This window comes from Eulemur rufifrons, chromosome 2, assembly GCF_041146395.1.
Source record: "Eulemur rufifrons isolate Redbay chromosome 2, OSU_ERuf_1, whole genome shotgun sequence".
NCBI classification, from domain to species: domain Eukaryota; kingdom Metazoa; phylum Chordata; class Mammalia; order Primates; family Lemuridae; genus Eulemur; species Eulemur rufifrons.
Window position 1 is genome coordinate 70,453,397 of NC_090984.1, and position 17,332 is coordinate 70,470,728.

The window sequence follows — 17,332 nt, forward strand, 5'->3', positions numbered from 1 at the left end:
GATTTTGAGAAAAAATAAATCTTCCTGACAGTTTTTTAAGACAGCAGTATCTGATCCAACCAAACTTTTAAGAATTAATGTCCAAAACTCATTTTACTTTTTTTAAACATGTCAAAAATGGTTTGCATTAAATGCTTTAAAAGCACATATCCTTTTTTTAAAGCTTGGAGTACAAAATGTATCTAAGAGAAGTTTACAACAAACTGGGAGTTTCTTTTAGCTGTATCTAACTTAGTTAATAAGAACAGAAACACTGTTTGCCAATTTAAGTAACTAAATTATCGTCAGATGTGAGCAACCAAAATCTGTGCTACTTACATAAGAAAGTACAGTGCCTAAATGATGCACTGAAGAGACATAGTAGCCTAATACTTTATTGGTAGATACCCATATTATGTAAAAAAAAAAAAAAAAAAAAAAATGCCATTTTTCTCCCGTCTATTAAAAATTTATCTTATTCCATCTATATATGTTCTAATCTTACTAGTTGTTTTTTTATACTGATAGCTTAAAATATTCAGGTTGCCTAATTTTACTGGTATAAAATATATTCATTTATATATCAAATATTATTGAGTATCCAGGTTTAGACCGAGGCCACATTTTCTATTTTATTATTATCATCAATTAAACTGCAAAATCAATTACCAACTTCATTATTAACTATTTCTAATTTATTTATATTAATTGTATCATGGTTTCAAAGTAAAACTTGAATATCTCTCAAAAATAGCATAAAGAATATTCCTGAAGTAAATGTTTACTAGTCAAGGTATCCTGAACCAGAAAACACAAACATATCACATCCAATAATTAAATGTTTTATTTTTTCATTTTGAGAAAGGCAAACACTTTTTTCATTAACTATATTTCCAAAGAATAACAAACACAAGACATATATAGATATGTGTCTGTATCTACATACATGCAATCTCAATTATGTTGCTCCCTTGGTTTGGAAGAAATCTCTGATCAAAGGGATTAGGGATGGTAGAAGGGACTTCACCTACAATATTATTATTAATAAAAATGCACCTTCCTCATATAAGCCTACAATCCATTAGAAACTGAAGGGTATGGACATAGGTTTAGGAAAACAACAACAACAAAACAGCAGCCTCACCAAAAGTGGTAATGTCAGGGAAACATTCTTTAAGAAAAGTGATAGGAAAGTACCTAAGAATGTACAAGTAAATTTCTTTGATCTAGCACATTTTCCACAGTAACTGTACTCAACACAAGTTTGTGTCTGTCTAAAAGACAAGACATTGTATGATTTTATTTATACAAAATAATTTTCAAAAAACAAGACTGATCTATGGTGATGGAAATTAAGATGTGGTTATGTGTGTGGAGGGGGGGAGTAGGGTTACTGATTCAAAAGGGTTACTAGGGAATTTTCGAGGTAATGGAAATTCTATATTTTGTTTGGGGTTATGGTTTGCAGCAGTGTATACAAGTGTCAAAACTCATTGAACTAAATGAATCTATGGATCTATGCATTTTATTATATGTTAATTAAACCTTAATAAAAGAACAGACCATCCCAGTACTGAGGATGAAGGAGCTGATGCAGAATCAGAAAGCTGAGCAGGTTTTGAAGCTCCTTGGAAGTTCGGGCTTCAAAGAATGGTTTAAAAACAAGTGAATCCTTAGAATTCTACATATACAAAGATTTATTCCAATGCAGCTTTTAGATTACATACTTTCCTCTATTATTGACTGTCTTTAGTTCCATTACTATGGATGGAGAATAAATTATACAAGATTTACCATATCGTTAGTCAAAACAATGGGAAATTAAAAGTCAAGGCTCTGATTATCTTCCAAGTTACCTCTTGTGAGACATCTATAAGTATACATTACTACTACTTTTAACCACCTGAGAGGAAGGAAAAAAAAAAAGAAAAATTGGCCATTTACAACCAAAAATATTGGACATTGGCACAGCACTAAACTTAGCACTTCCAGAATGAACTGCAAAGATAGCATTAGAGTTCAAATAACTCAAAATGTTGATTTCTCAATCACTTTCCCAGTTTCCCGCACCTCCCCCAAAGAAATTAACTTTAAAGAGTTTATTTGATTAAGCAAAATTTGAAAGCAGAGGATTAAAAAGTGAAAAAGGTGGTGCAGAAATTAGCAGAGGTGGCACTACCTGAAAGCTCATCAGAAAGGGGAGTGAGAACAATATCAGGCAAGAAGGGTTTGGAAGTATGGATCAGAACAGGAGCACTTTTAGCACTGCGTATATAGGCCGATGGCAGAGCACATTCACCAATGGATCGGCTTCTCATGGCTTTAAAAAAGGAAAAGAAAGAAGTGGGGAAGGAAAAAAGAAGAGTGACTATAATGAAAGGCTTGTGTCACAGAAAAAGCAGCAACAGAGAAAACTAAAAGATACAAAGGAAGGAAATTTTAAATTAAAACATTTCAGCACGGCAAATACTGGCAAGCTGTAAGAAAAGAAATCAGAGAACACACACCACATTCTGAATGTAAATTTTTTGGTATAAAGCAGGAAAATGCTCTTTATTATTAGCAGTTACAATGGAATAGCATTAAAAAAAACCAGCAGACACTTTAATTAGCATTATGTTCTCAAAATCAAGGGTTGAGAAATTCATTGAATGGAAACATTGAAAAGAACTCAGTATTATTGGTTCAAAGAAACTTTGGGGACCATATTTGGGTATTTCTCTAGGCAATTCTGAGCCATTCTTCTTAATAAGGCTGAATTCTAAGAATAAATCATTCCTATTTTCATACTCTTCACCAAATAAAGTTTTCAAATCACTCACAGGTCTTTCTTAGAAATTTTTATGTAATTCATAATCAAAAGGATTTAGTCTCATGGTTAGTATTTGTTTCCGGTAGGAGAAGAATGCTAATGAAATTAGTATTTCTTACTTACAGTAAATATGATAGTATAATTAAAATTTTTAGGTAGAAACATTTATAGAAAACAGAATTTGTGATCAGCATGAAGAATTAGGTTCTTGAGAAAACCAGAATTTTGTGCTTATTCAAATTATAAACATAGAAAAACTTAAAAGATGTTTTTAAAGATAAACTTTGGTGTTTTTTTTAAATTGCATTTGTAGTTGCACTTAATAATTTTTTTAAAAAGAGAGTCACTATGTTCACAAAACTAAAGACAAATTTTTAGTTCATTTTGAAATAAATTAATAATCAAGTGTATACTTCCCAGAGATTTTTTTCAACTTTTTAGTGATTTGTGATTAAATGAAGTTATAGGTATTGTTTTGTATGAACAGAGGATCTAAAAGAAACAATACTGCATCATCTCCACTGTAATATTAATGGTGGCAAAAAAGTATGAATATTAACATCAATTCAAAATCCTGCATTTCCCTTATTACTGAAAACACTGGGTTCCCTGATGCCTAAATTCCTTAGCTTGTCACATGAGACCTTTAACAGTTGAGTTGACTACCATACCACTCACTGAAGCTTCATTTACTTCTACTGTCCTCCCATACTGTCATTCAGAATTATGCTATTCTCTAAAATTTTTATGCTCTTTCATCATCACAGCATGTCTTTGTATGTTGCTAATGTCCTTGGTCTCCTTTTCTTTCTGAAAAACTCCTTTACATTTGAAACATCACCTCATCTGAGCAGCTTTTCTGACTCTTCCATACAATTATTTACTTAGCTTATGGGAAATAACAGCAATAAACAAAAACAAACAAGAATTCCTCTTTCTGCAAAGCTTACAATCTATTTTTAGCAAACTGTATGTTTTTACATCAGCCTCCCCAACTTTTCAAATGCAAGAACCATCCTCTTATCTTTGAATCTCTAGTGCCTTGTACATGTAAGCTCAATAAATCTTTATTGAATGTATTTGAGTATGAGTCCAGCATAACCATCTGAAAAGTGAGTATCAGACTGTGAAGATACAGAGGAGAAAACAAAACAATCACTAACCCAAAACTGAATGTATTTCATAGTTTATAACTAGAAACAGACAGCCAGAGATTTTTTTCAAAAATTTTTATGAATGCTGGCAAAATAAAGGCTTCTTTAAGAACACTTTTTAGGTAACTCTATGTGCAGCAAAATGTTGGAAGGTTGGAATATGCTAAGACAATAACACTTTGTTTTTACTGTATGGCTTACCATGTAATATATTAAAGATAAGTATATTTGAAGATTGAGCCCAGATATAAAATGTCAGAATCGGGCTCTATTAGAGTTTTCCTGCTATCTGCTTCTCCTTTGTGAAAGTAACCAACAATTTTATAATTTAATTTGGCACAAAAGTTATGTGACTTCAAGATAATCATTCATTAGAACTTGTTAGAGCAAAGATACAAACACATAGGAAAAACTTGAAGTGCTGCTTACACAGAAGGTAAAGTACTACCTATGGTTATAACCAGATGTGATTTTTAGGGATATTTTTATAAAAACTTAATTGAAACAAGTTTTAGATACCACAGATCAATTAAAACTTTTAATTCTTCCTCAGAGATAATTTCTTGGAGATAACAACTCCTTCTATTCCTGCTTTGCCAGCACCATCTTGAAGGAAAAGCTTGGGCATTTCCCTTGGAACTTTTTCTGTATTTGTAGTGGTATAAATTTGTGTAATGATCCTGAATGAATTCTTCAAAAATGTACTCCTCCTTTTGTTACTAAACTGTGGGTTCTTTATGCATTCCTGGAAGTCCATTAAGTGCCTTACAGTTGTGAAACCTTCCCTACAGAAAATTATTCACAATGAATTAGCTATTGAAATCTTTTAGGGCTTACTAATTTAAAGGCTTATGTCAGAGAATCTTTGTATAATTACTGACATTCTTATTACTGCAGACATTCCTAAACCACATGCATCAATGATCTTAAATCTGTAATATGCTTTATCAGCAATGAAAAATATAACATCAAACTATGAGTGTGGCAATTTCTGAAGGCTTCCTATCTTTCCCCTCCCTTCAAAAAAGGAAAAATGCATTCTACATAAATTCACATTGGACCATACAGATTATATCAAAAAGTGTAATCTCCACTCCAGAGTTCCCATATAGCATAAGAAATTCAACGAGTCAGGTGCAATGACTCATGTCTGTAATCCCAGCACTTTGAAAGGCCGAGGTAGGAGGATCACATGAGCCCAGAAATTAAAGACCAACTTGGGTAACATAACAAGACCTCATCTCTACAGAAAAATTAAAAATTAGCCAGGTGTACGCCCAGTAGAATGAGGCAGAAGGACTGCTTGAGCCCAGGAGTTTTTGAGGCTGCAGTTAACTGTGATGGCACCACTGCACTCCAGCTTGGGCGACAGAGCAAGATACCTTGTCTCTGGAAAAACAAGAAACTTGTAGACAGGAAATGGGACGGACTACTAAAAGCACACAAATATACAAAATAAATATGAGGAAGTCAACTCTAGCATTTTATTATTTCAAAAAAAAAAATACACATTCCTCCCTATTTATTAAGTAACATTCATGTATATTTCTCTCCACTGGCAAAAATATCCTTTAAAGTTTCCAAATTTAGGCACATGATTATGATAAACATAAACTTAGAGCAAAATCTGAAAATAAAAACAGTGACATATTTGCTTCAAAAGTTGAATACCAGGTGCTAAATCATAAACAAGTTACATTGCTTCTCATGAATATATTCTAAAATAATTTCTAAATTCATTGCAACCTCTCTAAATATGTGTTGGCATAAGCAAAACCTTGGATACGCTCTCCTAACAAATTTTTTAAAATTTTAAACTTAAGTTAAATATTAGTAACAAAATTTCTCTTAATAAGGCCATCCCAAATATTCTGGGATGAAAGGATTACATGATCTTTAATTTTTTTTGTTGTTTTTTTGAGACAGAGTCTTGCTCTGTAGCCCTGGGTAGAGTGCCATGGCATCAACCTAGCTCACAGCAACCTCAAACTCCTGGGCTCAAGCAATCTTCCTGCCTCAGCCTCCCCAGTAGCTGGGACTACAAGCGTGTGCCACCATGCCCAGCTAATTTATTTCTATTGTTAGTAGAGACAGGGTCGCAATCTTGCTCAAGCTGGTCTCGAACTCCTGAGAGCTCAAGTGATCCTTCCACCTCGGCCTCCCAGAGTGCTAGGATTACAGGCGTGAGCCACCACGTCTGGCCATGTTTAATATTTTTAAAATACAGGCAAGTTGCCTTTATCTTTATTAAGTGAAAAAAAATGAGGAAATTCTCTTAGAATTTCTATCTGAAAATTCTAGAAAACAATCAGTACAATAAGTCTTTGAATATCTGACAAAATTACTACTTTGCAAATTTCACCACAGACTATACCAGTATTCTCACGAATTATAAGGACATCATGTGCTTACTTACATCAGTTTAGACCACCAGTATAAACAAAGCTGTTTAAGTTAAATTAGTCTCAAAAAGTTACACACTCTATCATTCTATCAGACAATTCAAGTTCTGGGAAAGAATATTATAGTTTAAAAAGAGAAGAATCAGATTTTTTTATTAAAGAGAATACTACACAAAAGAGAAATATAAGCCAGGTGCAGGAGCACATGCCTGAAAGCTCAGCTACTCAGAAGGCTGGGCCAGGATGAGACCAGCCTGGGCAACATAGCGAGACGCCCCATCTCAAAAAAAAGAGAGAAATGTGAATTAAAGTCAGAAATATTATCAGTCTGATATACTTCCCTCAATCAAGTCATAAAATAAGTGGAGAATAACAAAAACTTGTAAAAATAAATAAAAATTTTTACAGATAAATCTGTGATTATACTAAACATCTAAACTATTTTCTGTTCCCCCAAAATATATATTTTTAAAGAATACACACCTTGTTTTTTCTTTTTTTTTTTTTTTTTTTGAGACAGAGTCTCACTCTGTTGTCCGGGCTAGAGTGAGTGCTATGGCATCAGCCTAGCTCACAGCAACCTCAAACTCCTGGGCTTAAGCAATCCTTCTGTCTCAGCCTCCCGAGTAGCTGGGACTACAGGCATGCGCCACCATGCCTGGCTAATTTTTTTCTATATATATTTTTAGCTGTCCAAATCATTTCTTTCTATTTTTAGTAGAGACGGGGTCTCGCTCTTGCTCGGGCTGGCCTTGAACTCCTGACCTCGAGCGATCCATCCGCCTCGGCCTCCCAGAGTGCTAGGATTACAGGCGTGAGCCACCGCGCCTGGCCAAGAATACACACTTGTTTTAAATCTTAATTTTTTTTTTTTTTTTTGAGACAGAGTCTCACTCTGTCACCCTAGGTAGAGTAGAGTGGTGTCATCATAGCTCACTGTAACCTCAAACTCCTGGGCTCAAGTGATCCTCCTGCCTCACCCTCCTGAGTAGCTGGGACTACAGGCCCGTGCCACCATGTCTGGCTAACTTTTCTATTTTTAGTAGAGACGGGGTTATCACTCTTGCTCAGGCTGGTCTTGAACTTCTGATCTCAAGCAATCCTCCTGCCTTGGCCTCCCAGAGTGCTAGGAATACAGGTATCATCCACCACACCTGGCCAAGGATACACATTTTTAAAAAACAATTTTAGGTTTACAGAATATAAATTAAGTGATAAGTACAAAGGGTATCTATCCATGTATCCTCTTCCCCCTCCTACCAGTTTCCCTTATTATTAACATTTGTTAGAGCATTACATTTGCTACAATTAATGCATCAATACTGATACAGTATTGTTAACCACAGTTCACAGCTCACAATAGGGATCACTATGTGGAACATCCTATGGGTTTTGACAAATGTACAGTAACACATATACACCATTACAGTATAATACAGAATAGTTTCATGTTTCTATGCTCTGTGCTCCACCTATTCTTCCCTCCTCCTCGCCTCAATCCCCAATCCCTAACCCCTGGCGACCAGTAATCTATTTATTGACAACATAGTTTTATCTTTTCCATAATGTCATAGAGTTGAAATCACAAAGTATGTAATCTTTTTGAAGAGATTTGCTTCTTTTACTCAGCAATTTGCATTCAGAATTCGTGTTTTTTTTCATGGCCTGACAGTGCATTTATTTTTATCACTGAATAATATTCCACTGTGTGGATGTACCACAGTTTGTACATTCACCTACTGAAGGACATCTTGGGCAATTATGAGTAAAGCAGCTATAAATATTTATAAGCAGATGTTTGTGTGGACATGCTTTCAACTCAAATAGGTAAATACTAAGGAGTGCTATGGCAAGATCCCACAGTAAGAGCATGTTTAGTTTTGAAAGAAAATTCCTGTCTTTCAAAGTGACTGTACCATTTTGCATTTCTACTACCACTGAGAGAGGTCCTGTTGCTATACATCCTCACTAGCATTTGGTGTAGTCAGTGTTTTGGATTTTAGCCATTCTTGTAGGTGTGTAGCCGAATCTCATTTTAATTTGCAATTCCCTAATGACATATGATGTTGAGCATTTTTTCATGTGCTTATTTGTATAACTTCTTTGGTGAGGTGTTCACATCTTTTTTCAATCACTGTTTTCTTCCTGTTGAATTTTAAGAATTCTTTGTATATTTTAGAACCAGTCCTTTAACAGGTTATGTGTTTTGCAAAGATTTTCTCCCAGTCTATGGCTTAGCATTTCATTCTCTGAAAAATATCTTTCACAGAGCACAAATGTTTTAATTTTAATAAAGTCCCACTTTGCAATTTTTTTCTTTCATGGATTGTATTTTTGGTGTTGTATCTTAAAACTCATTGCCAAACCCAAGGTGTCCTAGATTTTCTCTTATGTTGTCTTCAAGGGGTTTTATACTTTTGTATTTTAAAGTCTAGGATCCGTTTTAATAGTTAATTTTTATGAAAAGTATAGGCCTGTGTTTTTGCATATATGTGTGTGTGTGTGTGTGTGTTCAGTTGTTGCAGTATCATTTGTTGAAAAGACCATCCTTTCTCCATTGAATTGCCTTTGCTTCTTTGTCAAAGATCAGTGGACTCTAGTTATGTGAGTCTATTTCTGGAATCTCTAGTTTGTAACATTGATCTGTAAGTGTCTATTCTCTTACCTACACCACATTTTCTTGATTACTGTAGTATCAGAGTAAGTTTTGAAGTCGGGTTCTATCATTCCTCTGAATTCCTTGTTTTCCTTCAGTATTTTGTTGACTATTCTTGGTCTTTTGCCTTTCCATATAAATTTTAGGATGAGTTTGTCAATATGCACAAAATAACTTGTTAAGAACACAATCAATTAGGAATGTGTTGAATCTATAGATTAAGTTGGTAAGAACTGACATCTTGCCAATACTGACTTTGTCTATCCATGTACATGAACTATCTCTCCATTTACTTACAACTTCTTTGATTTCTTTCATCAAAGTTTTATAGTTTTCCTCACATAGATCTTGTAAATATTTTGTTAGATTTCTAACTAATTCTTTTGGGATTTTCGTTGCTAGGGTAAATGGTATTGCATTTTAATTTCAAATTCCAATTGTTCACTGCTGGTATATAGGAAGCAACTCACTTTTGTGTATTAATTTGGTATCCTGCAACCTTGCTATAGCTGCTTATTAGTTATAGGAAGTTGCTTCTTTCAGATTTTCTACATAAATAATCATGTCATCTATAAAGATAGGTTTATTTATTCCTTCCCAGTCTGTATACCTTTTAGTTTTTTGTCTCATAGAAACAGTAAGACATCTTTGCCTTGTTGCATGTCTTAGCAAAAAAAAAAAAAATTCTAGTTTTTCATCATTAAGTCTGATGCCAGAGGTAGGGTGCTTTTGTTTTTTTGGTTTTTTTTTTTATTTAAATAGATTTATCAAGTTGAGAAAGATCCCCCCTTTTCTTAGTTTGCTGAGAATTTTTATGCTAAATGGGTGCTTGGACAAATGCTTTTTCTGTATCTACTGATGTGATCATATGGTTTTTCTTCTTTAGCCTGCTGATGAGGATGAATTGCATTAGGTTAACACCGGCCTCATAGATTAGGACATATTTTCTTTGTATCCATTTTCTGGGACGCTAATTTCTTCCTTAAATGTTTGGAAGAATTCACAATGAGCCCCTCTAGGCCTGGTGCTTTCTAATTTGTAAGGTTCCTAGTTATTGATTCAACTTCATTAACAGATATGTCTTTTCAGATTGTTTATTTCTCGTTGTACGAGTCTTGGTAGATTATATCTTTCAAGTAATTGGTCCATTTCATCCAGGTTATCAAATTAAGTTCCTTTATCCTTTTAATCAGTAAATAAAAGAATCAGTAGTAAGTGCTTCTCTTTCATTTCTGAAATTAGTAATGTCTTTTCTTTCTTTCTTATTTAACCTAGCTAGAGGTTTATCAGTTTTACTGATATTTTCAAAGAACCAGCTTTTGGTTTTGTTGATTTTTCTCTAGTGATTCCCTGTTTTCAACTTTACAGATTTCTGCTTTAATTCTTATTATTTCCTTTCTTCTGCTTGCTTTAATTTGCTCTTTTTGTTTTTCTAGTTTCCTAAAGTGGAAGCTCAGATTATCAATTTTTGATCTTTCTTCTTTTGTATTTAATAATATATCCTTTCAATGTTATAAATTTCCTTAAGCACTGTTTTCACAGCATCCCACAAATTTTGATAAGTTGTATTTTCATTTAAAATATTGTAAAATTTTTGACTGGATTTCTCTTTTGGAACCATGTGTTATTTAGATAAGTGTATTGTTTTATCTCTTAAATATTTTGGAGTTTTCCAACTCTCTGTTATTGATTTCTAGTTAAATCCACTGTAGTCAAGGGACATACTTTATATGATTTCTAATTCCTTTAAATTTGTTAAGGCATGTTTGATGACCCAGAATGTGGTCTATCTTGGTGAATGTTTTGTGTATGTTTGAGAGAAAGTGTAATCTGCTGTTCTTGGAAGAAGCAATCTACAGATGGCACAATCCGATTGACAGTGCTTTTCAGTTCAACTATGTCCTTGCTGATTTTCGGCCTGCTGGATCTGTCAATTACTGATAGAAAGGTGCTAGGTCTCCAACTATAATAGCAAATTCATCTATTTCTCCTGGCAGTTTTATCAGTTTTTATCTCACACATTTTGATGCTCTGTTATTAGGCACATACGCATTAACGCCTAAGGTGGTTAACTGGAGAATTAAACACGTTTATCTTTATGTAATGCCCTTCTTTATCCTTGACAATTTTCCTTGAAGTCTGCTGTGTCGGGAAACTAATACAGTCATATGCTGCATAATGATGTTTTAGTTAACAATGGACTGCATATACAATGGTGGTCCCAAAAGATTATAATGCTGTATTTTTACTGTACCTTTTCTATGCTTAGATACACAACACTTACCATTGTGTTATAATTGCCTACAGTATTCAGTACAGTAACATGCAGTACAGATTTACAGCCTGGGAGCAACAGGCTATACCATATAGCCTAGGTGTGCAGGCTATACCATTTAGTTTGTGTAATACACTCTATGTTTCCACAACGACAAAATCACCTAATGATGTATTTCTCAGAATGTATCCCTGTCATTAAGCAATACATGATGTATAGGTAGCCCCCTTTTCTTTTGACTAATGTTAGCACAGTGTACTTTCTCCATCGCTTTAATCTCTCTATGTGTCTTTATATTTTAAGTGGATTTCTTTTAGACAACATACAGTTCAGTATTGTTCTTTTAACCACTGAGGTAGTCTCTTTTAACTGGTATATTTAGACCACTAATGTTTACAATTATTACTGATATAGTTGAATTAATACTACACATTTGTTACCGTTTTCTATTTATCACCCTTGTTCTTTCTTGTATCCCACTCTTTCTTGACCGCTCTGGTTTTAATAGAGCATTTTATTTTATTTATGTATTTTTTGTGGCACAGGGTCTTACTCCGTTGCCCAGGCTGGAGTGCAATGGCATAATCATAGCTCACTGTAACCTTGAACACCTGGGCTCAAGCAATCCTCCTCATCTCAGCCTCCTGAGTACCTAGGACTACAGGTATGTGCTGCCATGCCTGGCTAATTTTATTTTTATATTTTGTAAAGACAGGGTCTTGTTATGTTGCCCAGGCTGGTCTCAAAATCTTGGCCTCAAGTGATCCTCCTGCCTCAGCCTCCTCAAGTGCTGGATTACAGACATGGGTCACTGTGCACAGTCTCACTGAGCATTTTATATGATTCTATTTTTTCTCTTTATATATAAATTATACTACTTTTAGCAAAAGCAAAAAACTTTTCTAGTGGTTACCCTTGAGTTTGCAATACACATTTACAACTAATCCACGGTCTCTTTTTCAAATAGCACCGTACCACTTCCCGGGAAGAGGTACTTATAACTGAATATTATCAATTCCTCCCTTCCATCCCTTGAAATACTGCTGTCAATCATTTCACCATCCATAAGCTATAATCACCTAATACACTATAATTTTGGTTTAGTGAACAAATCATCAGCTGTTAGATTAATTAAACATTTTAAAAAAGATTTTATTTTACCTTCATTCATTCATTCTCTAACATGCTTCCTTTGTTTATTTAGAGTTTCTGACCTCTATCACTTTCCTTCTTTCCAAATAACTTCTTTTAACATTTATTACAAGGCAAGTATACTGGTGACAAATTCCCTCAATCTTTGTTTATCTGACAAAGTCTTTATTTCTCTTTCATTTTTGAAGGATAATTTTGCTGGATAGAGAATTCGGCACTGGTGGATTTCATCTCTCACCATTTTAACTAATGAAGTCTAGTAAGGCTGGAAAGTAGAGAACAAAGGAGAATAGAATAAAATGAGATTGGAAAAGTGGGCAGGAACCAAAGGGACTTATAAACCAAGTTAGTATGTTCAATTTTATCCCAAGAGCAATAAAAGGCCCTTGCAATGAAAGATGTAAAAAAAGAAGTTACATCAATCTGAAATTTTTCTTAATATCACTGTGACAGGAGGGTAGAAAATGGATCTGGAGGTGGTGAAGGAATGATGCAGGGAAACAAGCTAGGAAACTCTTGTAGCAATATAGGCATGATGGTGTACTGGACCAAGGTAGCAGCAGTGGAAATGCAGAGAAATGAAGAGATGTGAGAGATGTTTAGCTCAAGATATAATCAACAGGATCTGATGACTCAATCAGAGTTCTGGGGTACAGGAGAGAGAAAAGAGTTAAAGCTGATTCCCAGATTTCTAACTTGGGCAACTTGGTTACTCTCTATCCTCACTATTAGTCCTTCATTCCTGGTCTTGACTTTAAATTAATGAAGCTTCCATTTGCTTTCAGGTTCCATTTGCTTTCTCTTAAATTCATAGTGCACAACATTTCCAAATTAATCTCTAAAAACAGTTTTTATCAGGTTATTCCGCTGCTCAATGACAAAACCAAATCTAAAATTCTTTGTGTTTCCAACAATTCTTTCTTGGATTTTACAAACAATAAGCAAAAGAGAACAGTGAGATATTATACCATAAAAATTTATTAAAATAAATCAGAATTGGTCCTAATGTTAGATTAAGACATACAGAAACAAATTAGTCAGTCTGGGAAGGTCACAAAAGTTTTTGAGGCAATAGGGAATAAACTGTACTTTAAACTAAAAATTATTCTGACAACAGTGCATAAAATTGTTGAGATCAACTACTCTTCAGTTCTCTTGAATATACACCTAGGAGTGGAATTGCTAGGTCATATGATAACTTTATGTTTAACATTTGGAGGAACTGACAAACTAGTTTCCAAAATGGCTGTACCATTTTACATTACCACTAGCAGTGTATGAGGATTCCAATTTCTCCACACCCTCACCAACACTTGTTCATCTTTTTGATGGACAACAGTCATCCTAGTGAGTGAGTGTGAAGTGGTATCTCATTGTGATTTTCATTGGCATTTTCCTGATGGCTAGTGTTATTGAGCACGTGCTTATTGGCCATTTGTGTATCTTCTTTAGAAAAATGTCCATTCAAATCCCTTGCCTGTTTTTTAATTGGATTGTCTTTCTCCTTTGTATTTTTAAAGTCTAATATTAATATAATACCATAATACCACCAGCTCCCTATTCTATCCTGAACAAGGACTTTATAACTCTAACACTCTTACTAAACTGCTCCTGAATTACATATTATGAATGATTCGTATTTTAATTCTGCCCTTTAATTCCAAAATGATAGATTATTATTTATTCAGATAACATTTAGATTTACCTACACATTTACCAATTTATTTGATCATTTATTCTTCCTTGTATCTCAGACCTTAATCCTGGAATAATTTTTTTTTTTCCTGACATATTCTTTAGAAGTTCCTTAATGAAGGTCCATTAGTAGCAAATTCTTTCAAGTTTTTGTCTCTGTGTTACCGTCAATCTTGAAAGTTTGGTCAGTACACAATTCTATAATGACAGTTATTTTCCCTTAGCACTTTGAAGATATGATTCCATTATCCTGTTTTCCGTTGTTGGTATTGAGAATAGTGCTTTCAGCATAACTGTCATTCTCTTGCAATTGATCTATTTTTTCTCTTTGCAGCTTTTAAGCTCTTTTCTTTGTCTTTCCATTCTGCAGTGTCACTGTAATGTGTTTAGGTATGGGTTTCTACTTATATATTCTATTTGGTATACTATGTGCTTCTTTCTCTATAGACTCATATTTTCCATCAATTATCTGTTACTCTCAAAATATTGCCTATCCTTCATTCTCTCCTTTTGAAACTCCAATTAGACATATGAGACCCTCTTGTCCTATTATTCTACATACATCTTAACCTCTCCTTCATATTTCCCATCTCCTTTTCCTGGACACTTTCTTCAAATCTCTCTTCCAAATCACTGATTCTCTCTTCAGTTATATCTCATGTATTGCTTAATCTATGCATTGAGTTTTTTTTTTTTCCTGTTAGCAATTATATATATTTTATTTTTTTAATTTTTAAAAAAGAGACAGGGTCTCACTCTTGCTCAGACTTGGCTTGAACTCCTGAGCTCAAGTGATTCTCCTGTCTCAGCCTCCCAAAGTGCTAGGATTACAGGCATGAGCCACCATGCCCGGCCTCTTTTAGCAATTATATTTTATTTCTAAAAGTTCTATTTGGTTCTTTTTATTGATCATTTTTATGAGCTTATCATTTTTCTCTTTAAACATTTCAAACATAGTTATTTTATAGTTTGAAAAATTACATCCCAATATTAGGAATTAAACCCTGTTAGGGATCTAAATCTCTTTCCTTTTTGCTAACTCATTTACACAGTTTGTTCTCTTGTTTATTGAATAATCTTTGTGAGCTCATATTTGGTTGATTTTAATCTCCAGAATTTCTGGATTAATTCAGTCCTCCAACCTTGAAGCTTGCCCAGGTCTTAGTCTGTATCCGAGGTATTAATAATTATCAGCGATTTGCTTTAGGGTCATCCCACTTTTCCAATGTGCTTACTGCTCATCACTCCATTTTCAGCTCATAGTTTTGTTTCTTTATTTTAGCCAAGGAGGCAGGGTAGAGTCTCTTTCCCTTAGAGACTCTACAAACCCAGCAATGCAACAAAAAGGCAGCAAGAATATCTAATAGCTCCAGAATATCAGGTTCACTATATTGCTGGCACTATAAATCATCTTTTAAAAAAAAAAAAAAAAAAACAACTCTTTCTGCCTAGTTTTTCATTAAGAAAATTTTCAAACACACAGAAAAAGCTGAAAGACCATTACAATGTACGCATGCATCCCTCTGCCTAAATTTGACAATTGTTAATATTTTGCCATATTTGTGTGTGTGTGTTTGCTGAAGTATCTGAAAGTAAGCTGCTCATACCATGACTCTTCATCCCTAAATATTTCAGGATTCATTTCCAGCTAAGGTCATCCTCCTACATAACCAATACCATTATAACAACTAAGAAAATTAACAAAAATTACATAGTATTATCTAATATCCAGGCCATATTCAAAGGTACCAAATTATCCCCCAAATGATTTTTATAACCCTTTTTCAAACCAAGATTCCAATAGGATCCATGTACTGCATTCGGTTATTGTCTCTTTAAAATAGACTCCTCTGCCTCAATCTTTTTTAAGACGATAGTGTCTTTTTGAAGAGTCTAGGCCAGTTGTTTCATAAGATATACTACATTCTGGTTTGTGTAATTATTTCCTCATGGAGTCATTCAATTCGTTCTTCTATCTCCTATATGTACTATAAACTGGAAGTTAGGTATACAGGCTTGATTAGGTGATGACCTCCAGTTTCCTCCATTGTAAAGGTATATTTGCCCTTTGCAATTGTAAATAATCTGTGATATGATCCTTGGCAACAAGTGAATATCCTGCTCCAAAGCAATCTTTCACCTAATGGTTTTCGTATCAACTGATTGATCTTTGCTTAAATCTATTAAAGTTGCAAAACGGAGATTTTTAAAAATTCTTTCATTTCTTCTATATTAAATTTTTTGGTGAAGAGCTTTAACTCCACCCCCTCAACACACACACATTTTTTTGAGTGTCATTCCAGACTAATTAATTTTTGATGCTTGAACCAGCTGCAAGGCACAAGTGGCTTTTAAACTTATTCAAAGATGCTCCTCTTTGTTCATATTAAGAAAAAAGACCGTTAAAACTAAAATCAGATAATTTTTCAAGCCTTACTACCATGGAGCAAAATTTTCGATAATATACTTCACTGGCAAGCATGTGAAAGAAATAGCAGCTCTTTATTATGAATGGAAGCATAAATTAGTAGAGTCTCTTTAGAGGACAAGTTAATTTCAAATCCTACAGATTTAACCTATAGATATTCCTGCATATATGCACAAAGTATAGAAGTATACATAAGTATATTCTGTACCTTTTTTTTTTAAGCTACAGCTGCTGGAATGGGCCATACTATTTTTAATAGCACAAAATTGTAAAATATACATCCATCTTCAGGACATAGGTTAAATTATGGTACTTCCATGTAATAAAGTATGATGCAGTTTAACATTTTTTGATATGTAATAACTTTAAGATATATCATTATGCCTTGACTTAAACTCCTAATACTCTCTTCTTTCCTTACTCGACTTCAGCCACAGTGACCTTGTTACTCTTCATCAGACACCCAAGCACACTTCTATCTCCAGAGCTTCTATAATTTTCCCACTGCCTGAAATGTACTTCCCATAGATAGATATTCACTTACTTGGCTCATTCTCTCACTGCATTCAGGTTTTTGTTCTTCTATCATGGTAAAACAGGCCTTCCCTGACCTCCCTATCAACAGTCTTATTTCCCCAGCCCTAACACTCACTAGTCCTTTATCCTGCTTTACTTTTCTTCATAACTTACTACCTCCTGACATGTTTACTGGTTTATCCATTTATTATAAATCTCCCGCAACACTAGAATTGTCAGCTCCAATGGACTTTATTTGCTTT

At 34.1% G+C, this 17,332-nt stretch overlaps 1 protein-coding gene across 12 annotated transcripts in view; it reads right to left on the reverse strand.

Moving 5' to 3' along the window:
- Positions 1 to 17,332, reverse strand: part of RALGAPA1 (Ral GTPase activating protein catalytic subunit alpha 1) — a 233,165-nt gene that overhangs the window by 145,975 nt on the left and 69,858 nt on the right. For 5 of the 12 annotated variants that reach the window (XM_069464238.1, XM_069464251.1, XM_069464254.1 and 2 more), the window contains exon 17: positions 2,159 to 2,299. The exons of the other annotated variants lie outside the window; for them this stretch is intronic. In XM_069464238.1, the coding sequence (XP_069320339.1) occupies positions 2,159 to 2,299 (141 nt within the window). The remainder of the gene's footprint in view (positions 1 to 2,158; positions 2,300 to 17,332) is intronic. 12 annotated transcript variants of the gene reach the window in all.